Genomic DNA, 26,294 nt, shown 5'->3' with positions numbered 1-26,294 from the left:
TGCCACCACACCTAGCTAATTTTTGTATTTTTAGTAGAGATGGGGTTTCGCCATGGTGGCCAGGTTGATCTCAAACTCCTGACCTCAAGGCATCCATCTGCCATGGCCTCCCAAAGTGCTGGTATTACAGGCGTGAGCCCCAGCGCCTGACCAGGGGAATTTCCTTTAAACAGGAAGCCCGGGTGGGCTGCTGAATAGACTCCCCCTCTCCTCGACTAAAAAACGTTCACTGCAACCATGTAGCACCAGGTTCAAATGCACCAGGTTGTGGGGTTGAAAAAGACATTGCTGACAAAAATGTGGAGTTATAGGCTCACTCGGTGAGCTCACAGCATTCTTACCTTCCAGCGGGGGATGTGACCTGGAGTCCTGAACTGAAAACACCTGGGACAGCGGAGGGGTGGAGGGTAGTGTCCTCAGCACCCCGAAGGTCCTTTAGGGCAATGCGCGCTTAAAGGAATTTTCTCCACTCATTCAGTAAACAAAGTAATTTTGCTTTCAGTTGCTCTAGGAAACTTCCTCCTTCCTAGGGACTTAAATTTAGTAGCTGTACATCCTAATAAAGAAACAGCCAGAAAATAGCCCCAGGTATGAATGGGCTCTAAATCATCATTCCAGTAAGTAACCATTGTTCAGGCTTCCCCTTGCCTCTTCTGGAGAAAGGCCTGAATCCAGGGACTGGCGGCCAACCCTCTGGGGCTGAAGGATGGACCAGGCTGGGACAGGGATGAGGATTCTGTTTCTTCTGCTCCCGACCTAGGAAGCACCAGAGTTTATTAGAAAAGGGAAAGACAGGGCCCTGAAGGTCAACTGACAGGCTCTGTGAGGGTGATACTCACTGCCTTTGGGGAAAAGAACAGAAGTTGAACCTGGCCTGTCACAGCAGAGGCTGAGGTGGCAACCCAGCTTTCTTCTCTGAGGACTCTGGTCTCCATGTCTGACTCCTTATGTGTTTCAGTCAAGGCCCATTTCACGGTCAGGAAAAGGGAGCTGTTCAGTAAGCTCGAGGCAGGGACTCCAAGAAGGGACATTGTCTGAGGCTGGCCTGGAAGAGCCACAGCAAGAAGGCAGAAGTGGCTTCCAGGTTCCACAGGGCCCCAGCACCATGCTTGGGGCACCTGCTCTCTGGTGCTTTTGTGCTGGTTCATACTTTGTAATCAATTTGTTGGAATTCATCCTTGCAGGCCAGGCCACATCAGTGGGTAGCCAGTCTGAGCTGTGTGCCCACCTGAGACCCTGTGCCTTTGATCTGCTGGTAGGGGGCATGAAATGGTACCAACATGTCTGTCCAGGCAGCAGGAGCTGTGGGTGAGGCAGACTTCTGGAAGGCAAGTTGGATACAGTGACAATGACAGTTCTCTCCAGGGTAAACTCTCACTCCTGCAAGCGGGTGTCAACGTGGAGTAGCCTCAGCTGCTTTTGAACCTACTTTCAAGATATTTCCAGGCACGGATTTTCCAGTCCAGAGGTGGCCAGTCCAACTGTTGCATTCCCAGCCCCTGGGGACTTGTGTAAAGATGGACTCTAGAGCTTCATGCTAGAACCTCAGAGAGTGGGGTCTAGAAATTGACTTTGGTAATGAGTGCCTCCTCAGATGCTTCTTATGTGAAAAATGTGAAAACCCCTGAAGTGCCTGTGAATGACTGGGATTCTTTTCTTTTGTTGGCAAGTTAACTTAACCCTCCCTGGATTCAAAGCAGATCTAACATAATATGACTTTTTCCGCCAACACTTGGCAGAGTGTCTTTGTTGAGATAAGGAGAACCAAGGGCTGAGGGTTGCTTGAGATGGATTTCAGAAGGATGCTGAATCCAGAGAGACTGGACCAGGCCTGGGGCAACTGGGATGCACCATTACTGTTAGACAATTATTTTAGGATTGTCCAGCCACCTGACCTGAGGCTGGCCATGGGGCAGCTGTCAAAGGTCATCTGAGCATGGCCCTGAAGGACCCAGCCAGTGCTGAAATTCCAAAGTCAGTGCTTCTACCCCTGGTGATGTTGAACAACTCCTGAGATCTTTTCCCTTTCCTCCCCAATAGGTGTGCGCCTGGATCGAGTGCGTGGAGGCCGTCAAAAATACAAGCGACGGCTGGACTCAGAGAGCAGCCCGTACCTGAGCTTACAAATTTCTCCACCTGCTAAAAAGCCATGTGAGTGTCAGTCCTGCCCTTTTTGCCAGATCATCTCTGTACCTGGAACAGAGTACAGAGGAAACGTCATCTTCCTACCACTGGGTCATGAGAAAATATGGATCTTGGGGAGGTAACATCAGTGCCTGGCACATTAAGAATGTGCCTCCAATTGAAGCATGGTCCTGACAAGCCACAGGCCCCAATGTCCAGAACATGCTCCCCTTGCCACCCACCCAAAGTTGCTCTGCAGCTTCCTCCTGGAGAATTCATCAGGCAACTTCCCTTGGAGGGATATTTCTCAACATCCCAGATCACTGCTATCAGCAACTTCATGGAGCCAGAACAGGAGGGGAGATTACAGCCACTTTGACCTTCCTGGGGCCCTTAGGAACCCGACTTTGCTTCCTGAGCCACCTGAGCCTCCATCCCGACCCCTTTCCTCTTTTCCCCATCGTTTACCTTTCCCTCTTTGGTTGTTGCAGTGACCAAGATTGTCTCATATCTACTGGTGGCCGAGCCGGACAAGCTCTACGCCATGCCTCCCCCTGGTATGCCTGAGGGGGACATCAAGGCCCTGACCACTCTCTGTGACCTGGCAGACCGAGAGCTTGTGGTCATCATTGGCTGGGCCAAGCACATCCCAGGTGAGCATGTGGGACCAGGGGAGAGTGTGGCCAGGGACACTCAGCTAGCATCCCTGCAGCCTACCCAATGGCTATGCTTCTGATGCCCAGATCCTGGACCCCAGAAGGCCTGTGAAATCCTGGCAGGCCTGTTTCTCTGAGCTCCTCTTCTCTCCTTGTAGCATTGGAGAGGAACAGGTAGTTAGAAGGCCCAGTGAGGCTTATACACTGCTGCAGGCTCTTCAGAATTAGTTATCATTCAAGGTGGGGTCATGTTTGAATCTACAATTAGTGTAATATTCAAAGAACAAGTTCCTTGAGCCCTTAAAGGGCAAACAGTAGGGTTTTCTTGTAGACCTTATTGGAACAATGCCGGAAAACAAGAGAAGAAAGACTGACTCTTCCTATTGGAGGCAGCAGAATGGAGCAGTGAAGAGCATGGGCTTGGGAATCAGATTGGGATTCTGATTCTGGGTCTCCTGCTTACTAGCTGAGTAACCCTAGGTAGGCCACCTGACCTCTCTGTCAAATGGGAATACAAGAGTCCCCCACTTTGTGAGCTTTGATGTGAGCATGAAATGAAATTCTGTGTTTCGTGGAGCGTTTGGCACAGTGTCTGGCATGTGCTGGCGTCGGTTGCATGCCCACTATTGCCATCCTTCTGTTCTCTAAGGGAGGCCTGTCTCTGGGTTGGCTTCTGAGATTTTAAGGGCCTTTCTGGTGCGGAAAGTGTGTGTTACATGTTTCAGGCTGTGTGGACTTCTCTTTGCTGTGTGTGGACCCAAACCCTGCATTTAGCCTCTCTAGGTCTGGGCAGATGGCAGGAGCTTTTTTATTTTTGTAGACACAACACCCACGTATTCTACATTACATACATATTGGGGGCCTTTCTCTGTGCAATTTATTCCTCAACTCCTTTAAGACTCTAAAAGGTTGACTCAGAGTGTGGTAGAAACTCCTTTTATCTTTCTGGTAATGCCTCACTGTGAACATGGGACAAGTCAGCTTCCTGTCTGTAGATGTGTGTTTGATTTGTTGTGGCTCTGAAAGGTGAGTACAGCATGCAGATGATACAGCAAAGGTGTCCTAGACTTTGGATACCACGGCCCACAGTTTTTTTTGTTTGTTTTTTGAGAGAGTCTTGCCCTGTTGCCCAGGCTGGAGTGCAATGGCGCGATCTCGGCTCACTGCAACCTTCGCCTCCCAGGTTCAAGCGATTCTCGGGCCTCAGCCTCCAGAATAGCTGGGATTACAGGCACCCGCCACCATGCCCAGCTAATTTTTTGGTATTTTTAGTAGAGACAGGGTTTTGCCATGTTGGCCAAGCTGGTCTCGAACTCCTGACCTCAAGTGATCTGCCCACCTCCGCCTCCCAAAGTGCTGGGATTATAGGCGTGAGCCACCATGCCTGGCCCAAGGCTCACAGTTGATTGAGGGAATAAAAAAAAGTCCTTCCGTGTGAGACCTTGCACGCCCAGGTTACAGGAAGGAGCCTTCCTGTGGACAGGGACGCACAGAGATATCAGATGGCTCAGAGACTCTGCTGGCAGGGACTACCCTGGACCCTGGGCATTCTGACCAGGGATCTGGGCTGGTACGCCCTTACTAAGGAGCTCAACTTCTCGGGGATTATACACTCAGTAGTTTTTGAATCTGCCCAGTGCTGGTTCAGCACAGATGTGGGGTCAGGCCACTGCTTAAGACACTTCAGCCTGGATTGCTCCACTAACCCAGGGCCAAATTGGGTACAGGTACCCCTGCCCCCACCCCCACACTCCTGTTCTAGGTTGAACAGATCCTGCATCCTAGCAATGGCTCATGAGTGGCGCCTGGTGTCCCCTGGGTCAATGCTTCGTTCTTCCACAACGCTACCCCTGCAACACCACGGAGGAAGTAGATAGGACAAGGAGACCGTGTCTCCCCTGCACTCATTTTTCCCTGTGCCTTTCCACCTCCCAGCTCCATCTCCCATCCGTGCCCAACCATGACAGCAGGGCTAGAGCAGAGTGGGTGCTAAAGGTATAGACTTTTGAATCAGGCAACCTGGGCTTTCATCTCAGCTCTGTCCTTACTGGCCTTGTGCAAGATACTGAATTTTTCAGAGCTTCAGTGTCCTTGTCTGTAAAATGGGAATCACGATAGAGCCCCTCACGGGATTGCCGTGAGGATGTAGCATACTTAGTGTGTACACTGGGTGAATGGCAGAGATGCTTACCAGGGCTGTTGTAGTTGCTAATAGTAATAAAAGCCTCCTTTCATGGCTTCATTTATCCTTGTCCAAAGCTGAATTCTTTTTGGTAAAAAAAATAAAATAAAATAAAAACAGGGGCCCAGTTGTCCATCTTAAATGCTAATTTGCCTATTTTGCATAAATCTGCATGCTGAATTCTTTGCCTGCTGACCTTCTAGTGTTTAAGGTAAAATTAATTAGTGAAGTCTCCTGCCACTGCATGAAAACCTCATACTGGCCAGGCACGATGGCTCATGCCTGCAATCCCAGCATTTTGGGAGGCCGAGGCGGACAGATCACAAGGTCAGGAGATCGAGACCATCCTGACTAACACGGTGAAACCCCATCTCTACTAAAAATAGAAAAATTAGCCAGGCATGGTGGCGGGCACCTGTAGTCCCAGCTACTCAGGAGGCTGAGGCAGGAGAATGGCGTGAACCCAGGAGGCGGAGCTTGCAGTGAGACGAGATCATGCCACTGCACTCCAGCCTCGGGGACAGAGCGAGACTCCATCTCAAAAAAAAAAAAAGAAAGAAAAGAAAACCTCCTACTAAGGGCAATGACACAATCAAGTTCCTGATTTTTTTTTTTTTTTTTTTGAGACGGAGTCTGCGCTTTCTTGCCCAGGCTGGAGTGCAGTGGTACGTTCTCAGCTCACTGCAATCTCCACCTCCTAGGTTCTGCCTCAGCCTCCCAAAATGCTGGGATTATAGGCTTGAGCCACTGTACCTGGTCAGGTGCCTGATATTTTTAAACTAATCAACTTTATCCCATCTCAGATTAGATGGAAAATGCATCTGACAGTCTCCCTAGCCCTGAGAGAGAGAGAGAGAGAGAGAGAGAGAGAGAGAGAGAGCTGGTTGAGTAGGGAGGATACAAGCTGGAGCCCACCCTTGGGCCTGTGTTGGCTTCTGTCCATTCTGGTTCCTGCACAGACAGAAAGAGGGGGACTGGCCACTCCAGGCTGCTCAGGAGTAAAGCTCTGAAGAATTTAGGCCACTGTCCTTAAACACAAGGTACCACATCTCATGCTTCAGTGTCTTCTAGCCTGGCACACAGAGGGCATTGCACACTTAGCTTTGCATGCACATATTGAGAAGTCACTATACATGAGGTCCCCTGATAGAAATTGTGGCTGAGACAAGGAATTAATTTTGCCCCAAGGATCCCATTTGGAACAAGGCTGACTTCCAGGGGGAGCTTGGTTCACTCAGAATCCCAGCCATTGTTCAAGTCAGTCTGACATTGTCCTACCCCAAATACAGGTTTTTTACCTTGAGTTGAATGTTCCAAGTATTGGGTTCCCCATAGGGCAAGCCCAAGTCTTTAGAGCGTCCACCTCTTATTCCATGAGATCAAGAGCTAGCAGCCTTTAATAGGCAGTGGGGAATCACTTGATGAATTGTAGCCTCCTCCAAATGACCCGAGCCTGCCATCCTGCCTCCCTGGGCAGCCTCATGCCTGTGCCGGCCAGGAGAGCCTGCCCAGGGAGTCTCCACCACCCTGCCCTGCCCACGTTCCTATGTGCAGGGCATCCCCAGAGGCCTCCTCACAAAAGTCTCTCAGCGGCGCTGCTCCCAGGTATCCCCCGTACGACTTAATGAAATATGAGCTGCCGAGTGACAGCAGCTGTGTCTGAAGTGGCCCCAGATCCTATAATTACATCTCCCTTTATTACCTCTGCTAATGGCCCTCCAGGTCGACAGAAACGATCATAAATTAACAGATTATGAACTCCACTTGCCACAAATTATGTGCTTTTTTTTTTCTTCTTCTTCTTCTTCTTCAATTCTAGGAGCTTTTGATGCCAAATCACAGGCAGGGGGATGGGGAGCTTGGGGAGAGCCTGAATGTTATTAGATGAGTTGGTGCAGATAAAACAATTTTCCTGGGGCAGCGGAGCTCCAAGTGGGAGCCCAGGGAGCCAGGAGCTCTGGGCAGGCCCGAGAGCCTCAAGGGGGCAGTGCCGCCTGCAGTGAGCCCAGCACAGGGACACCCCTGCACTCCTCGGGGCACAGGCCACCCCCAGACCGTCCTGGTAGCCTCTTCAGGGGCCTCTTGGTCCCATAACTTGAGCATGAGACCCAGCCCAGCTGAGAGAGGCAGGGGTGGAAGGTGCTTTACTGAAGGGCAGGGGGGAGTGCCTGGGCTCCTTCTGATTTTAAATAAAAGAATTTGTGGTTCTAGTAAAGACGTCAGATGGGACAGATGGGTCGAAATTAAGAGTTCCAAATTCCCCATCCTACGCTTCCTCCTGGGAATTTCCTGGGCAGCTACAACCACTGTTGGGGGGGGGGGGTGTGTGGGCGGGGCGTGTGTATGTCCCTCAGTCCATGGGCTTATACCCTAACACTGCTTTACACCTGCTTTTTCCATTTAATTATACAAAATAATAGCACTTACCTGCGCTAAGCAGGGTTCTAAGTGTTCCACGTGTCAGCTCATTTAATCTGAACAACCCCATGAGGTGAGTGCTGTTATTATTCCCATTTTACAGAAGAGGAAACTGAGGCACTGAGAGGCAGTGTGAGCAGCAGAGTTAGGAATCGGATCTCTGTGCTCATATGATTATACCCTTTTTGCCCCCTTGGGTATCTTTCCACATCCACACAGAGTTGTACCTTATTTGGCACATTCGTTTAACTAAAAATTACATTTATATAATAATCACATGTATTACATTAGTTACCTTTTTTTTTCTATTTTGAATAATTTCAAGCAGTGATCTAATACCCTTTTACATTTATCTTTATGTCTTTATTCATATTTTTCTTTCTAGGAGAAATTTCTTTTTTTTTTTTTCTTTTTGAGCTAGGATCTTGCTTTGTCATCCAGGCTGGAATGCAGTGGCGTGATCTTGGCTTACTGGAGCTTTGACCACCTGGGTTCAAGCAATCCTCCCGCCATAGCCTCCCGAGTAGCTGAGATCACAGGCATGCACCACCATGTCCGGCTAATTGTTAAATTATTTGTAGAGATGGGGTTTCGCCATGTTGCCCAGGCTGGCCTTACACTCCTGGGCTCACGTGATCCTCCCACCTTGGCCCCCAAAGTTTGGGATTACAGGCATAAGCCACCGTGCCTGGCCACTAGGAGAAATTTCTAGCAGTAGAATTGCTAGGTTGAAGGGAGCATGCCTTTTATTTTATTTTTAATTTAATTATATGTATGACTTTTATTTTTAAGCATCTTAGTCCCTGACAGGGTTCAGAAGCCAAATGTAGACACAAATGTATATAACAGAGGTCTCACCTCTGTCTCTGTCCCGTCCCACTCCAATCTCCTGGAAGTCACCATTTTTTCTTTCTCAATTTTCCTTCTGGTGTTTCTTTTTGCAAATATTAGAAAATATTTGAACTATTTCAGATGTTAAAAGATATCAAATATCTCCCCCTCCCTTCCTTGCACAAAATGAGGAAGGTTATATTACCACCATTCAGCGCTGTGGAGTATACATTTAGATTATCAAAGCTATTTTCAGGGCCTTTTGAAAATGTTCAGGGAGGAAGAGAGCTATCAGGGACTGAGTCCAGCACTCAAAGCAGCCTAGCAGAGGTTTGGGAACAGGCCGCCCAGGTCCATCCTCCCATGGCGGCACAAAACTTTCCAAGTCCGGTCTCCCTCCCACCACCGAAGGGCAGAGCCTGACTCCTACAAGATAGGCAAAGGCAGCTAGCCCTGAATCTGGGTCCAAAGATCTCAGAGTGTCTAACCAAGTACCGTGGGCACATTTTTTTGTCTCCTGGGAGTCGAAGCCCATGGCATTTGCCCATTCTCTCTGTCCTTTTAGCGGCAAAGGTTTGTCAGGCAGCTTCTTTGCTGTGCTTAGCCGTGGGGGTAGGGGAAGGAAGAGCTCAGTGTCTGTGCATCCTGGGAACTCAGAGCTGGGATGGGCCAACCAGGGGCATCTGGGCATGTGCCTCATCAAAGGTGCCCTCGCCACCCCACTGGAGAGCTCAGCCCTCAAGGCTCCCCTTCCACAAAGCCTTCCCTAGACTCTTGTTTGGACCACCTTCCCCAGTTACACGCTCTCAGAGCCCTGCATTTGCTGTAGCTCTTCTCATATTCTAACTCTGTGCTGATTTGTACCCCTTGGTGTGTGTCTTCCCCTTCACTGTAAGCCCTTGAAGGCAGGGAGCAGTTCTGGACTGAGCACACCATTCTGTCCCCGGTGCCTAGCACAGGCCTGGCACTTAGTAGGTGCTCAGTAAGTTTTTGCTGAATGTCTCAAAGGGCAGGAAAGCATTCTAGTAACATCCTAATGATTGTACCTGCATGATTCACTGCACAGGGGACTTTTCCCCTGCGTTTCCAGAAGCCTAGTCCTTACCTCATCCTCTCTCTCTGCCACCTTCCAATTCAGCTGTCTGCTAATTTTGCTCCTGCCCTCCTCCTCCATCTCCCCTCCAGTCTGTCTGCTTTTAGACCCCCTCCCCAGAGCTGTCCAACACTCCCCCCACACACTCTCCCGTGCTGGCTGATTGGTATCTGTTAATTAATGTTGCCCAAGGCCTCTCTCCTACTCAGAGACCTGATAAGGGAAATTGGATGTCCATTTCTATCTATCTTTTATTACCTCCCAGGTCCCCTGGCCACCACAGGCAGCCACACACCCTCTCCCATGCAGGGAATCTGGACAACCACACAAACACACACACACACACACACACCACACACACACACACACACCCTGACCCCCTGTCACAGCCTCTCCCCTGAGAAGGTGCATCAATCAAAGCTCCCCCGTGTCGGTCGGTGTAATCACTCCTGCTCTTTGGTTGATCACCCACGGATTCTGTTAGCCAGTGGTGATCTGAGCCGTCGGTCTTGAGCACTGTGATAATTCACTTGGAGAATGCTCACAGGGTAAGGGTGGCCTGCCAAGTTGGGGGCCTTCAGCTCCAGGAGTGCCCCCTAAGGTTCAACTGCCATGCCCTGTGTGGAAGCCAGGGAAGAAGTGGCATTTGAAGACAGAGGACAGCAGATGGATGGGGTAGACCACACAAGCCAAAGAGCTGGGTGATCCAGAAGCTCAGGACCACCCAGACCTCCAGACAAGTCCAGAGAGGAGAAGTGAGTGATGCCAATGGTGTGCCAACAACAACAATAATATTAATAGTAACAACAGCCACAGCCATTACCAGCACCCTAGCATGTTGAGTGCTGATGGTGCCGGGAGAGGTGCCCAGCACTTTACATGCATCTTCTCTTTTCACCCCCACAGCACCCCACATCAGAAAGTGGCTTCCAGCCAGGGATGGGGTCTAAGTCAGCAAATGAAGTAGAAAGTCCTTCCTAGGCAAAACTAACCCTGAAAAAAATCCCTTCATGTCCGTTACCCATAGTGCATGGTGCAACAATTCTTTGAATAAATCCAGCATGTCCATGTTAGAACCAATCACTGAGTTTCTGTTTGAATCTCCAGTGAAGTTACTGCCTTGTGTTTGGTGGTTAAGATGTTTGAAAATCAGCTGACTTATTTACTTACTCTCTCTTACTCTCCTATAAACCAAGATGTTAATTGGCTTTGCCTAATTTAAGTGCGTATATAATGCAATTCCAGTATATTATCATTGTTTTGCAGATGAGGACTCTCATCTCATCATTAGTAATAATAGCTCGGTAAACACTTAGTTTGTTCTGGAATCATCGTCTCAATTAGACCTCACAGCAACTCTCTGAAGTCGACCCTACTATAAAACCATTTCCTAAATGAGGAAACTAAGGTTTGGAGAAGTTGCATGGTTTTGACAAGGTCAGCCTACAAGTAGTAAATGGGAGTCAGCGTTCAACCCAGGCAATACCCACAGCTCACTGGACAAGACAGTGTGGCAGTTCTGGAGCCTTCTCCATGCCCAACTTCATTTTCACTGTGGAATCAGCCTCCTCAATAGCAGGGAGCAGGGAACTCCCATGGTTCCAAGCTCCCAGAACAGGACTGCTGGGTCATCGTGAAGCAGAGAATGATGGCCCGGGAAGGGGCGCTCTGACCCTGGGAGGACAGGCTGTCCTGTGAGAAAGTGCCCCTGACCCTGGGGACTCTTGATCTCTTAGCAGCCCCAGGCTGTGGTCACTGGGGCCTTCCTCTGTGGCTTTGAACAGCTGCGTCCTCAGTCTTGGTAAGGCCTGTGGGTCTCTGCACAGCTGAGGCTGCATCAAGGATCAGGTGTCATTTTCCAACACGAAAGCCTCCCCTGGTTTGAGCAGAGAGTGGGCCCTGGAAACTCCCCAGAGTGGCTGAGAGCACGTAATGCTGCTTCCTGGTTCCAGTATGTACTCAGTCACTCCTTTAACTACAAATGCATTGAATTAATCAAAAAGCCTCTACAGACGTTTGGAAAATACCATAGAACTAACAATAATAATGGTAACAACAACTGTCAACATTGACTGAGTTCTTCTTATTTCAGTCTTTTCCGTGAATTCCAAGTCTGACACATTCCCCAAGGGGAGGACAGTGAGTCTTACACCACACAAGGAAGGCCCGGGGACAGGATCCAGGGGTGCCAGGGACACAGCCACATCCTGCAACCTCTGCCCCCTAGCGAGCCCCAGGGAGGCCCCTGGTCCGCCCTTCTGACCTGCCACTGCCCTCTGTGTCCCCTCTTCCCTCAGGCTTCTCGAACCTCTCCCTGGGGGACCAGATGAGCCTGCTGCAGAGTGCCTGGATGGAGATCCTCATCCTGGGCATCGTGTACCGCTCGCTGCCCTATGACGACAAGCTGGTGTACGCTGAGGACTACATCATGGATGAGGAGCACTCCCGCCTCGCGGGGCTGCTGGAGCTCTACCGGGCCATCCTGCAGCTGGTGCGCAGGTACAAGAAGCTCAAGGTGGAAAAGGAGGAGTTTGTGACGCTCAAGGCCCTGGCCCTCGCCAACTCCGGTAAGGGCGGCAGCGGGGCCTGGAGGGGGAGATTTTAGGGGTCTGCATGGGCCTAGTGAGCCCATCTCTGGGGCCTGTGGGCAGGACTGACTGCCTCGGATAGAGATGAAAAGAAAACACTGAAACTTTTTATCACCGAAGATTGTGCGAGGGGTGGCCTGCAGATAAAAAGCTGGTGATGAAGGCTGGCACTGGCTGAGCATTTCCTAAGCCTCAGACATCCAGACTGGCACACTGACTAAGGACATGGGTTCTGAGGCCACATTGCTAAGGAGCAAATCCCTTGTCTACCAATTGGGCAAGTTGCTTCACTCTGTGACTCAGTTTCTTCATCAGTAAAAGGAGGGCAGCAAACAGTCCCTACTCTACAAGGCTATTGACAGGATTTCTTTATACATAATTATATTGCTTGCAACATGCTTGGCACATAAAAAGCACTCAATTATTTATTTATTTGTTTATTATAGACGAGGTCTTGTTCTGTCGCCCAGGTAGGAGTGCTGTGGCTTGATCCTAGCTCACTGCAGTCTCAAACTTTGGGCTCAAGCCATCCTCCCACCTCAGCCTCCTGAGTAGCTGGGACTACAGGCATGTGCCATTACTCCAGCTAATTCTTATTTCTATTTTTTTATTGAGATGGGGTCTCACTATGTTGCCCAGGCTGGTCCCAAACTCCTGGACTCAAGCAATCCTCTCATCTCAGCCTCCCAAAGTGTTGGCATTACAGGTGGTGAGCCACCACGCTCAGCGTCAACTTATTAAATTAGCTAGGAGTTTATTGAATTCTTACAACCCGAGAGTAAAATTCTTATTGTTGCAACCCCATTTTACAGATGTGGAAACCGAGACCTGGAAAAGTAAAGAAAATTACCCAGGGTCACACAGCTAAAAAGTGTCAGAGTTAAGAGTCAAACTAAGGTCCTCTGATTCCAAAATCAACCTGAACCTATACCCACTCCTTGAATCTTTCAGTCAAATTGCTTGAACACAGGAGGATAAAACCTTCCCAACTGAGTGGTTTAAGCTGGAGTTACAGAGGAGGACTCACTCCGTTTCATTAGCATCCACCAGCTTCTGGCTAGATTATCTGAAGAGAAAGGCAGACACTGGGGCATTCCAGTAAGTGAACTTGAATGGAACCATTATCCGCACTGGGAGAGCTGCCACACTATTCAGGGAATGGTGCTGGGTGCCAGGGGGCTGCAGGAGAAGGATAAATACAGGGTACCCTCCCTAAAGAGAGCACCTGTCAGGAATCACACACATAATTCTGCTGCAGAGCAGTGTGTGGCTGAGTTAACCACCCCGGTCTGGGTCAGATAGACCCAAGTTCAAATTCTATCTCTGATACTTCCTAGCAGTATGACCTTGGGCAACTCAGTGTCCTTGTGTGTTCGATGAGGATATTCTGAGCACCTCTTCCAAGCACTTTTTTTTTTTTTTTTTTTTGAGACAGAGTCTCACTCTGTCACCCAGGCTGGAGTGCAGTGATGGCAATCTCGGCTCACTGCAACCTCTGCCTCCCGGGTTCAAGCGATTCTCGTGCCTCAGCCTTCTGAGTAGCTGGGACTACATGCAGGCACCACCACACCCAGCTCATTTTTGTATTTTTAGTAGAGACAGGGTTTCACTATATTGCCCTGGTGGTCTCAAACTCCTGGCCTCAAATGATCCACCCACCTTGGCAGATGTGAGCCACCACGTCTGTCCCCTAGTGCTTTTGTGAGTATTAAAGATCGACTGACAATAAAGCACTCAGCCCGGTGCCTGGCCCAGAGGAAATGTTCAATAAATATTAATTATTATCATTATCATTAATGACAGAGGACCCAAAGTGTTATTAGCATATGGAAGAGGGAGAACTGGCTCCCAGATGTAGACAGTACACACAGGGTAACCAAATGGTTTGCTCAATACTGTCCTGCTTTAACTGAAAGTCCCATATCCCAGGAATCTCGTCAGTCCCTGGCAAACTGGGACAGTTGGTTGCCCTAGCACATGGCTTCATGGCGCATGCAGGGGGTGCTGTTGATGACCCACTTGGATCCCTTTTACTGGGTTAGTGCATCCATCCCCAGCTGCTAACAGCTCACAGGTACCCCTTTGCAGGGCCTGCCCTCCTCTGCCTTGCCCAAAGGGTTATGTGGCCCTTTCCTTGGCACCACCAGGCAATGGTGGACCCACATGGGAACAAAAGTCCAGATCAGAGCCCTGCATGGGATCAGGCTAAGCCAAGGTCCCATCTTTGCCTTGCTTTCCTCTTTTCTGTGCTTCCTGCCTCTCCACTTCCTTTCTCCTGAACACATGCCCTCCAAAATGTCTGTACCTAAACCCCTGCCTCAGGCTCTGCTCCCAGGGAACCTGATCTAATACAGAAAAAGATGTCACTTTTTTAGTTCAAATATTTTATTAATAATAAATGAATGCAAACTAATAATAAAAATTTTACATACGTCGACAGAGAATATTTACACATTGAATTACAAAATTGTAGTGTATTCTTTGTTAGAGAATCCTAATGCTGTTTTCTTAAAGTATAGTTTTAGATTTACAGAATAACTTTTTTTTTTTTTTTTTTTTGGAGACAGTTTTGCTCTTGTTGCCCAGGTTGGAGTGCAGTGGTACAATCTCCGCCCACTGCAACTTCTGCCTCCTGGGTTCAAGCGATTCTCCTGCCTCAGCCTCCTGAGTAGCTGGGATTACAGGAACCTGCCACCATGCCTAGCTAATTTTTGTAATTTTAAGAGAGAGACAGTTTCACCATGTTGGCCAGATTTGTCTCAAACTCCTAACCTTAGGTGATCCACCTGCCTTGGCCTCCCAAAGTGCTGGGACTACAGATGTTAGCCACCACACCCGGCCAATTGCAGAATAATTGAGCAGATAGTACATAAAGTTCCAGACACCCACCTCATCCAAGTCCTCCTTCCCCAATAGTTTCCTCAATTATTAATATCTTGCATTAATGCAGTAATGTGTTACAAATAGTGACCCAATATTGACATATTATTAAGTAAAGCCCATAATTTCCATCAGGGTTCACTCTTTGTGTTGTATTGTTCTTTTTTTTTTTCTTTAAGACGGAGTTTCGCTTTTGTTGCCCTGGCTGGAGTGCAATGGTGTGTTCTCGGCTCACCGCAACCTCTGTCTCCTGGGTTCAAACCATTCTCCTGCCTCAGCCTCCCGAGTAGCACGTGCCACCATGCTTGGCTAATTTTTATATTTTTAGTAGAGACGGGGTTTCTCCATGTTGGTCAGGCTGGCCTCAAATTCCCGACCTCAGGTGATCCACCTGCCTCAGCCTCCCAAAGTGCTGAGATTACAGGCATGAGTCACTGCACCCAGTCGACTGTGTTGTATTGTTCTATAGGTTTTGACAAATGCATAATAACATGTTTCTACAATGACGTATCATACAGAATAGCATCACAGTCCTGTGCTTCACCTACACAGAGGGGAGCATTTGAACCAGGCATTGCTGAGGGCTTGGGGGTTCCAACGGGTGGAGGAGGAGCAAAAGCAGTTAAAGCAGAGGAAGCAAGGTGCACAAAGCCAGGTACAGGAAGGCTGGCCAGGCCTTAGAGCTCAAGTCCTCTATTCTGGGCTCTCCTCACTTACACCAGACACAGAGCTCAATCTTGGCTGTGTTGGGAGAGGCAAATAAAGAGGTGGTGTCTCCTCCACTCTTACTTGGTCCTCAGTACTGGACCACACCACACCAGCTTTCAGCTGCTCTTCCCTTGATCTCACATGGACCTGCACACATACACACATGCACATGTATACATACAAACACATGCACATGCCTAGACACCCACACATACACACACACGTGAACACACATAATGTGCATGCACGTACCCACATATGCACCCACATACATGTGTATACACACACACACACACACACACCTGAGGACCCGTGGTGGTTTGTCAATATGAGTCTATCAGGAGCTTCTGTTGGCATCAGACTTTGCCTGAGTGCACTTTGTCACATGGTATGAGGTTTCAGGTCTCCGGACTTCTTGCCCCAGCGACACGTAGAGAGCCATCCTGCAGCTGGCGCACAGGATGAGAAGCTGGAGGTGGAGGAGGAGTCTGTGATGTTCAGGGCCTCGGCTGACCCCCAAGAGGGGGCAGACATTGCTTATTCCAGAGAGCCGCAGGCCTTGATGAGGGGACTGCTTCCTTCCCAGCACGGAGGGATTGAGCATGAGGCCCTGTGGCTACCAAGTAGATATTCAGAAAGGCTGGCTAGTGTTTTTTTTTTTAAGTAATGGTTTTCCCACCTAGGCGACAGAGTGAGACCCTTTCTCAGAAATAAATAAATAAATAAAATAAAGTAATGATTTAAAGGAGCGCTTGCCAAAGTCCCTGTGATGAAGGACCCATTTTTAGACGTTTCAAAATGTTCAATCCATTATGGATAGATCACTTTGTAAAATACAACAGAAATAAATTATTAGAAAAATGAAATTAAAAACCAGATGTACAAAACATGAGCCAAACTTTTACATTTTTCCATATAACAGACATAAATATAAATTATCCTTCCAAAGTGCTGTAAAGTTTCTAAATGCTTACTCTCAGTTTCTTATCACAGACCAGTAACATCCAGAGGGCAGGCAGGAGCCAGTCTGTGTACCACACTTTGAGCAGGCTGGGTTTAAAACGTGTACTTCAGGGTCAGTCAGACCTGGGTTCAAATGCTGCCTCTGCCACCTGCTGGCTGAGTGTCTGGCAACCTGACCTTTGAAAGCCTCAGTTTCCTCATCCGTGAAATGGGGAGAACAGCAGCTCATTGTGAAGAATATGCAGTGACGCACATAAGGCTGTGGCCACCGTGCTTGGCACAGATCCCTCCTAGCTCACTGTGTTTCTGTTGGGCTCTGCGGGGCATAGTGAGTGGCCTGGGGAAGAGGAGCCAGTTGGAGGTAGCCCCTGCTTCCAAGGGAGATAAGACATGAACTCAGATGTGGCAGAAAGAGCCAGTGATTCCTGGCATAAGAGAGGATCATGAAAAGGGATCAAGGAGGAAAGAGTAAATTGTTTTCAGCTGGGGAGGCAGAAGCTGAGTGGGGTCTTAAAGCAAGAAATGATTCGGTAGGATGGGAAGAGGGAGGGTAAACTTCTGTAGTGGGGCCATTAGCTCCAGGCGGGAAATGGGGAAAGAACAGGCCAGTTTGGGGGAGAGGCTAGAAAAGCAGGCTGGGGTCAGACCAGAAGCTCAAGGGCTGTGGAGGGATTGGATTGTGATGGGGTCAGTACAGGGAGACAGGAAGCGTTGTGCAGGAGTGACCCTCCCCAGCCTTGAGGGAGAAAGATCACCCAGGCACGATAGAGAAAATGTGTTGGCTGGAGGAGGGATGGGTGCCAGGAGACAATTGAGGTGTCCTAGCCGCAGTCCCCAGGGCCACCATGGGTGCCACTGCTGAGGCTGAGTGCACGGGATGATTCAGGTGTGGCTCCAGTAGCTCAGGGGGCTGACGCTAGGCAGAAGTGCCCAAGCACATCAGAGGCAGACTGTGACCCCACACCACGGCCCCCTTGGAGCCTGCTGGCTGCCGTTTACCCCACATCCCAGCCATCCCCAAAGCTCCCTGACAGCAGGAAAAATTCATAGCCATTGATTTTGTAATTAACAGTTTATCAATGCCATCAATACAGACCTGCTGATGGATTGCAAAGAAATTAATCTTGCAATGTTATTTTATTTCATTTTTGGTCGAAGGCAGCTGCCAATTTTGGCCTCCTTGGGGAGAGTGGGGGGTGGAAGGAGAGGGCGGGAGAGGGAGCTGGCAGGAGACAGGAGCCCAGAGGGCAGGGCCCAGTCATGTTAGGAACACACTCTGTAAGTGGCCGAGAGTGTAGGAAGGGGACCTTGCTTCATCTCCCACCTGATGAGGAAGGAGTGCTCACTGCCTTGGTAGCAGGGAGCAGAAAAACGTGGAGGAGGCTTGGATGTGGGGCCAGTGAAGACCCAGCCCTGCAAGGACACTCACCCCAGCCTGAGTCCCCACAGAAATAACACTACCTGACACTGATTAGGTGCTGACCAAGCTCTGGGCAAAGTGCTGCTTCAGTCACCCTCACCACAACCCTGTGAGTCCTCACTCCCGTGTTTTTCAGCCGGCTCAGACCCAGCTGTCACGCAGCCATCAGCAGGTGCCTCCCTGCTGTGCTGGGATATAGGTAAATTTTGTTTGAACCCCTAGGTCATGGCCTAAGTTCAAAACCTTTCCCAAGATTGTAGAGAACTCCCAACAGCTCCCTCCATCACTGTGCCCTATGCTGCCACCACGGGGCACCCTGACATGGAGCTCAGCCCCTATTATCTGTGCCTGTATTCTGTGTCCTATAAACAGAATTTTGTCAGGTTAGCGATTGCACTGAAGACTTGGGGAGCTGGTGGCAGCGGCAGCTGCAGTGGTTGTCACGGTGCTAGCAGTGATGGGGCTAGAGGCAGTGGTAAGGGTGATACTGCTACCAGGGTACTGACTTGTGACAAGTTCTGTTATAAACCCTTGACCTGTTTAACTCCTTTAAGCCCTTGAGGTAGGCATGGCTATTATCCCATTTTACAAGTGAGGAAAATGAGGCACAGAGAAGTTAATAACTTGCCTAAAGTCACACAGCCTGCAAGTAAGGTACACAGGATTTCAACAGTCTGGCTCCAGTGTCTCTGCTGCCACCCCCTGGTGACCTCTTGAGAAATGTCCTCTGTAGATGCCAATCTCTCCCTGGGTTTGAGCCCCAGCTCTGTCATTAGCTTCTGTGACCTCCGACTGGCAGTTAACCTCTCTGAGCCTCAGATTGGCTCTCTGTGAAGCGAGGGTTCTGAAGATACCCCTGCCTGCCTCCATGCTGCCTCCTGGACCCCGAGATGGCACCCACGCCAGGCAGCACTCCCCAGCCAAGCCTGCTAATGCTCGTCCTTGTGCCTGCAGATTCCATGTACATCGAGGATCTGGAGGCCGTCCAGAAGCTGCAGGACCTACTGCACGAGGCGCTGCAGGACTACGAGCTGAGCCAGCGCCACGAGGAGCCCCGGAGGACGGGCAAGCTGCTGCTGACGCTGCCCCTGCTGCGGCAGACGGCCGCCAAGGCCGTGCAGCACTTCTATAGCGTCAAACTGCAGGGCAAAGTGCCCATGCACAAACTCTTCCTGGAGATGCTGGAGGCCAAGGTCTGATGGCCCTGCACACGGACCAATACCCACCTACAGAAGGACAAATGGACAGACCGAGGTGGAGACCTCCACAGCCACCAGCCTCCACCTTCAACTCCTGTGTCATGGCTCTGAGCTGTCCCAGAGGCAGGGGTTTCTCACCTCCTGGCTGTGTGCAGACTCTCGGGTGCAGTGGGGCGGGGGACGGGGATGGGGGGGCAGGGGTGCGGGGCTCATCTGTAACTGGCTTTTTCTTTGGTATGTCTTTCCTTCTCCATGGGCGGTGCGGAGGCCTGGGCCAGGGCTGACTCCCTTCGGGAGTGGAGACCACTGGAGCAAGTGCCCCCTCCCCTCCACTGAGCCACCAAGAGGCAGCGTGTGCGTTCCCTAACTCCCTTGCCTCCTCCCCGCTCCGCGGCCTGGGTGGGCAGTGCTCAGGCTGGGTACCACCCGGAGGTTTTCCTTCTGCAGAGGGCAGGTATGCAAGGGAAAGCAGCATCTTTCTTCCAGAGGCCCTGCCTGCTCTGAGATTCTCTGGGGCCCCTCAAGAGGCCCCATACCTGCCACAGTTCCCACTCAGCTTTCAGCCAGGGCGGACCCACAGGAGAGCAGCGGCTAGAGCTCACGTGCTTCCTGGGCACCCCACCCCTTGGGGCCTAGCCCCCTGCCTGTCACCCACCGTGCCAGTGTCCACCTGTCCTCCTCCTCTTCTCCTCCCCTGGGAGTCCCATGCTACTTCCTGACCCTACCTCAGAGCTCACTCACCCAGTGGGTTCAGCCAACCACGGTGACTCCAGGGCCTGTAGACAGGAACGCGCTGGCACAGAGAAAAGCGGGGACCATATCATCCTCCCCAGAACCCTCTCCTGCTTCCTGCCTTCCCCCTCTCCCTGAAGGGCAGGTCCAGGCCAGGTGAGCCTGTGAGAAGCTCAGGAGCCTGGCTCCATCTGAGAGCACTCCAGAGGGGGAGGATCAGGGCAGGATGGGCAGAGGCCCAGACCCATCTTTGCCAAGCACAGAAAGGCCCAGCAGCTGAGTAAGTAGGCAGGGGAGCCCCAAAGAGAGGAAGCTCAGCGGGGTGGCCCGTCTCATCCTTCCTGGCTTCCTTTCCCTGCACTCAGCATCATACTGCAGGGCTGGTGTGCCAGTGCCACAGGAGGGGTGCCCTCACACCACCCTTGCACCACCAGAGGTTTGGTGTAGCTCCGCTGGGCACCATGAGCATGCCAGTTCTCTGGCAGGACGCCTGCAGTCCCCCTGGCTGTGCCGGGTGACCAACCATCCTGGGACGTTTCTTTGTCCCAGGAAACTCCTCCACTCCAGGCACATTGGGACAGTGGGTCACCCTATTTCTGTGGACGGCCATCAAAGTTTTCACTCATTCAAGGGGCAGCCCTGAACACCCATTTGTGCTCACATGTTGGCTAAGGGCAGCTTAGAGGATCTCCCAAGGACGAAAGAGTATCAAGCCATGATGGAAAATGCCCCTTCCGGATCAGCTGCCTTCGCAAGCAGGAATCAGAGCAACTCCCCGGGGATCCCCAATCAATGCCCTTCTAGTCCAACCCCCCTCACCGAGAGAGGCAGGCAGATCTCACCTGGCACTAGGACACCAGGAGGCCAGATGCCTTTCTGCAGCTTTTCCATGGAAGCCCTGGTCCTGCCTCCCTGGTTCTACCCCAGGAACCTCCCAGCCTGGGCTTCCCGGCTCGGACGTGCTGAGGTCATCCCAGACAAGAGGGCTGGCTAAAATCCACAAACCGCAGAGCAGCTCTCTGATGGTGTCCCACACAGAAAATGTTAAGGATTCCAAGAGTCCTCCCAGACCAGTGGTGTGTCCCCCCCGGCTCTGCTTGCCTTTGGGGAATCAGGTCTGAGTCACTTGATGAGTAGGTACTGGAGCCATTACCCAGGATGCTGCATCCCTAGACCTCCATGCAGCCCATCTTTCCTCAGTTGGGTGGAGGCACACATTCGGGGCAAAGGCCCCTTCCCGGCATCAAGGAACACCAGCTACAAACCAAGTCTAGCACAGTGTTCAGAGGCTTTGCCTTGAGGTTCTGCTCCGGGGAAGCCTTCACAGTAGAGACCTTGGGGTGTGCCTTTGGGGCTCCCTCAGTCTCTCACTGTGCTGTGTCCTTGCAGCGGGGCCAAGGTGGCACCCTGCTCTGTCACTTCCTGCTCAAGCTGGAGGACCCAGGTGGCAGGGCATCATGCCCAGCTGGCATCTGCTATCCATCTTTTCTAGGGAAAGCATTTCTGGCTCACCATGTAAAATCTGGCTTGGAGCGAGCTGGTGTTCTGCACACTGCCTCACTGGACCTTGTGTTGCTGCGAGCGCCCTCACTTCAGAGCTCCTCTAGCAGAGTGGGGCGGAAGTCCCGTTGGTTGGTGTCCATGAGGTGGAAGCTGCTTCTATACTTAAACCTCAGATCACAACAGGAAATGTGTCAGTAACAATGGAACTCCATCCAATGGGAAAGTTCTTGGTACTGAAAGCGTCCATTGGACACTCAGAAAAGAAGTTTAGGGGCCAGCTTCTTACCTGGAAGTCTGGCTAGATGAGGACCCTCTCCGGGGGACAGGACTTACTTAGTGGAAGGTGGTGAAGTGAGGAGAGTTTAGGGGACCCTTCCCCCAATGGAACAGATCTCAAGTTTACCCCAAACCTGCCATTTCTGGAAAATCTGTAAAGAGGAAACAGCCCGTCTCAGTTGTACTCTCATGATACAGGTCATTTGAAATGAACCAAGAAATAAAACATAAAAATCCAACCATGGAGAAGGTGGTATGGCTGGGTTTTGTTTGGTCCCCTTGTCCTCATACATTCTAAAGTTTCCAGACTGGCTTTGTCACTTTGTGAACTCGTCACGTGTGAAACCCAATCTTTGCATATAGGGAGCTTCCTTGGGCCACACTTTAAGAACCAAGTAAGAGACTCTCAAGACTCCAGGAGAGTTGGGAGGCCATGGCAGAGCCTTAGAGGAGCTGGAACCTGCACCCACCTGTGTTGGGGGCCCCCTTTCCCCATAGACTCCGCCCTCCCTCTGTGCAGATGGAAGTGGCAGGGGAGGGTGACCAGCTTGTGACAAGAAGACCGAAGGGTCCAGAGTCCATGCTCACGGAACAGCACCAAAGAAAAGCACTATGTGGAAAGATTGTTTTATTTTCTAATAATGATAATATGGCTGGAATGGCTTCTTAAGATGTATATATTTTTTAAAATGGCAGTTCCCCATTGCAGCATCACCTACTTGTACGTCTTTCTGCCTCTGTATATGTTCTCCCAGAGATCCCATGTAAGTCAAATGCCCTAGGATTCTTCCATTCTGGTCCCATGTATCTGGAATCTAATAAATAAGGAAAGGAACTATTGAGTTTCTTCACACATTGTCTTTCTGGGCTGACTGTCCCCTGGACAGCATTGCCCTCGGGTCTCAGGCTGAGGCTAGGAGAGGCCATTGGAAGAGGCAACCCAGCCACAGTGTTCCCTGGAGAGTCCCATGGTGTCATTTTAAAAGCATGTTCATCAGCAAAGCTCAGGAATGCAACTGGAGAAGTATGCTGCAGGTCTGAGGAGTTCCCTGTTGCTTTTATGCTTTTAATATCAATGGCAAGGCAATCATTAATGCCAGAGAAATGAGATATCAGATATATGTAAATGAAAACCAATTCATTGCCTTAGGATTTCGAATTGCATCTGTGACACACACAACACTGATAGCACAGCCCACGTGTTATTCCAGGACACACACAGGACCAGTGAGAAGCAGAGGGGAGGGCCTGAAAGAGATCAAAGAAGACATTTCAAGATGCCTTTTGTTGCAAGTAAAAGACACCCTAGCTTATACCAGCTTACTGGATTTATATGTGAGTCCAGAAGTGGGGTAGGCATCAGGCAGGGTTTGATCCAGAGGTTCACAAAGTAAATAGAGTTGTGGTTCAACTTTTTTGATTCCCCCTGTTCTTCCGTATGTTTGTTTCATCCTTATGCTGGCCTCTTTCCTGGTAGCAAGAAGGCTGTCAGTTTTTTGTTTCACACCCTGGGGAAGAGAGAAAATCTCTTACTGCAAAAATGGAAAATGTCTGAACTTCTTTCTGAACTCCATTTTGTGTCTATCCCTAAATGAATCCCTGTGATCAGCTTGGGGTAGAATTAGTTCCACTCAATGGCCTAGCTGCCACACTGTGGGAAAGGGGTGGGTTGGAAGTCTAGAAGTCTAGAAGACAGCCAACCATAATGCCCACAGAACCCACATACATGGACAGCTCAGGGTCTGGTCAACTTCCAGTGAGAGGTTTGTGAGTCTCCTGAAGCTCTTGAAAGATACGAACCACATGGTTATCTTTGCATTCAACACCTTCATGCATGGTATGCATTATGTACTTGTGGGAATGAAAGTACTCAATTTGTAGATTCTTTTTAGGTAATTCACCTTAAAAGAATGCATACATGGCTGGTATTTATGCTGCTTTCTTAAGAAAAAAGTAACTAGGAAAAAAAGTCAACCATAATATCATGTAATGCAGTCAAAATGAAAACCTTTATTTGTTTATCTGTATATTAGGATATTTTGTGCTACTTTTTCCATTTATACATGTAATTGTGATCAGACCAAGTAACAGCTCATATTTTCAAAGACTTAACCCTCATCCGTATCTCCATCTCCATTCATTGTCTAGTCTCTCTTTTTTGTTGTTGTTGTTGTTTTTGTTTTGTTAGCAAAAAAGTGAAGCTTCAAAGAAAGGGGAAAAACTCAACTAATAGTCATTCATTCATTCTTTCATTCATTCAACAAATATTTACTGAGGATCTACCCTGTTCCAGACATTATTCTGGGCACGGAGACTATCTCCATGAAGAGAACAAACAAGGCCGAGCACGGTGGCTCACACCCGTAATCCCAGCACTTTAGGAGGCCTAGGCGGGTGGATCATGAGGTCAAGAGTTTAAGACCAGTCCTGGCCAATATGGTGAAAACCCATCTCTACTAAAAATACAAAAATTAGCTGGGCATGGTGGCACACACCCGTAGTTACAGCTACTCGGGAGGCTGAGGCAGGAGAATGGCATGAACCTGGGAGGTGGAGGTTGCAGTGAGCCAAGATCGAACCACTGCACTCTAGCCTGGGTGACAGAGCGAGACTCCGCCTCAAAAAAAAAAAAAAATAAGAGAGAGAGAGAAACAAGAACAAACTAAATCCATCTTCATTTTTCATGGAGCAGACAGTCTGTTGGGAGGAAGAGGGAGAAAATAAGCACAGCAAATAACCAAATTATATAGTTTGTTAGAATGTATATAGTGTAAGTGAGTTGCGGGAAGCAAGGTATGGGTGAGCAGAAATGGCGTGGAGGCTACAATTTTTTTTTTTTTTTTTTAAGACAGAGTCTGGCTCTGTCTCCCAGGCTGGAGTGCAGTGGCGTAATCTCGGCTCACTGCAAGCTCCGCCTCCCAGGTTCACGCCATTCTCCTGCCTCAGCCTCCTGAGTAGCTGGGACTACAGGTGCCTGCCACCACGCCCAGCTAATTTTTTGTATTTTTAGTAGAGACGAGGTTTCACCACGTTAGCCAGGATGGTCTCGATCTCCTGGCCTCGTGATCCGCCCTCCTCGGCCTCCCAAAGCGCTGGGATTACAGGCATGAGCCACAGTGCCCGGCCTACAGTTTTTAAAGGAGTGATCAGAGCAGTCTCAATGAGGATGTTACACTCAACAACAAAAGTTAAAGAAAGTGAGGATTATGTGGGTGTGTGGAGGGAGAGGTCTTCACGCAGAGAAAGCAGGCAGGGCAAAGGCCCTGGGGTAAGACTATGCTTGGTGTATTCAGTAAGTATCAAGGAAAGGCGTGTGGGTGAAATGGAATGGGTGAGGCCTTGGGAAACAAGGGACACAAGGTGATAGTAAGTGTGGCTCTCACGCTAAGAGATTACAGGAGGAACCAGTGGAAGCGTTTGAATACAGGGGTGATGCAATCACACATTTTAATAGGACCACTTTCAGTTGTTTTGTGGTTTGCTGGGCTGTTGTTTCTTTGAAAGTGTCTGACTGGACATTGAACACGGTGTTGGGGTTTTATCTGGGTCAGCTGTGGTCCTTCCCAGCTAATAATTCCTTCTCACACCCAGCCAACCCCTCCACTGTTCTCTACCTGTCCTCATAGGCAAGAAAGTAAATTAAACTGGTGAACATAGGTTTGTGGAGTAGAAGGAGCTTAGCGATCACCTTTTATGTCATTATTTGTCAGTTGAGCGAAATAACCCAAAAGTGAGCTTCTGGGAAAAAGACCCTCACTAGAAGAATCAGAACTTAACCTCACCCTTGATTTTTCAAAAACAGTGTGGGGTGCTGGCAAGTACACAACTGCGTGACTAGATTTAGACAAGGAGTTCACAAATGGGGGCAATTTCCCACCCAGGGGACACTTGGCAATGTCTGGAGACATCTTTTGTTGTCACACTGAGCGTAGCTACAGGGGTGGAGGCCAGGGATGCTGCCAGACACCCTACAGGGCATGGGATAATCCTCCACTGAAAGAATGATCTTACCGCAGATGTCAGTGGTGCTGAAGTTGAGAAACCCTGTTTAGATGTACTCTGGGCATTATTAAGGAAGAACTGGAAGCCACTCTTCTAGAAGGGCCCCTGTGTTCCACCCAGAGTTCCAGGAAACACAGTGTGGGGGCGTCAACTCCTGTTACCAAGCTCTTCCCCCAAGTGCCATCTGTACCCCACCTGGTCTCACTCTACCCTGACACTTCTATGCTCTGATCTTCTATCAGGGGCAAACATCCTATGCTCTGCATGAGCAGTTTCTGTTCAGACTCAGCCTTCAGGTCCAACCAAGTTCTTCCCCCCAATGCTATCTCCACCCTACCTGGCCTCACTCTACCCTGACACTTCTATCATGGGCAAACATCCCATGCTCTGCATGGACAGTTTCTGTTCAGACTCAGCCTTCAGATCCAAGGAGAGACCGCTCTGGTCCTGCAGTCTGCCCCAGCCTGGTTCCTTTCTATGTCAACTTTTGGTTTTGTGAAGCCAGGTAGCACCTGTGGCTTCAGGTCTCAAAGAAGTGGAGACTCTTCTTGGCAGACCTAAGAGGCCCCCGTTGAAGTGTGCTAAGAACAAAGGTGACTCTACATCCTCATCTTCCTCACCCCAAGTGGCCCCAGTCCCTGGCTGCCTGTCCCTACGCTTGTGGTCTACCTCTGGGTTTTCTCTCTTTACTTCCTCCCCTTGCTTGGGATGGGCAGGGG

The 26,294-nt window shown here is 49.9% G+C and overlaps 1 protein-coding gene across 3 annotated transcripts in view; it reads left to right on the top strand.

The window, feature by feature from the left end:
- Positions 1 to 22,410, top strand: part of ESRRB (estrogen related receptor beta) — a 191,723-nt gene extending 169,313 nt beyond the window's left edge. For 2 of the 3 annotated variants that reach the window (XM_033187335.1, XM_033187336.1), the window contains 4 exons: positions 2,041 to 2,151; positions 2,616 to 2,777; positions 11,602 to 11,871; positions 18,818 to 19,115. In XM_033187335.1, the coding sequence (XP_033043226.1) occupies positions 2,041 to 2,151; positions 2,616 to 2,777; positions 11,602 to 11,871; positions 18,818 to 19,062 (788 nt within the window). In that variant the 3' untranslated portion in view covers positions 19,063 to 19,115. Of the gene's footprint in view, positions 1 to 2,040; positions 2,152 to 2,615; positions 2,778 to 11,601; positions 11,872 to 18,817 lie in introns of all 3 variants that reach the window. The other variant, XM_033187334.1, reaches the window with a different exon arrangement.
- Positions 22,411 to 26,294: the final 3,884 nt, after the last annotated feature.

Source organism: Trachypithecus francoisi, unplaced genomic scaffold, assembly GCF_009764315.1.
Source record: "Trachypithecus francoisi isolate TF-2019V2 unplaced genomic scaffold, Tfra_2.0 Lachesis_group3, whole genome shotgun sequence".
NCBI lineage: Eukaryota > Metazoa > Chordata > Mammalia > Primates > Cercopithecidae > Trachypithecus > Trachypithecus francoisi.
This window is presented reverse-complemented; position numbering and strand designations above follow the sequence as displayed.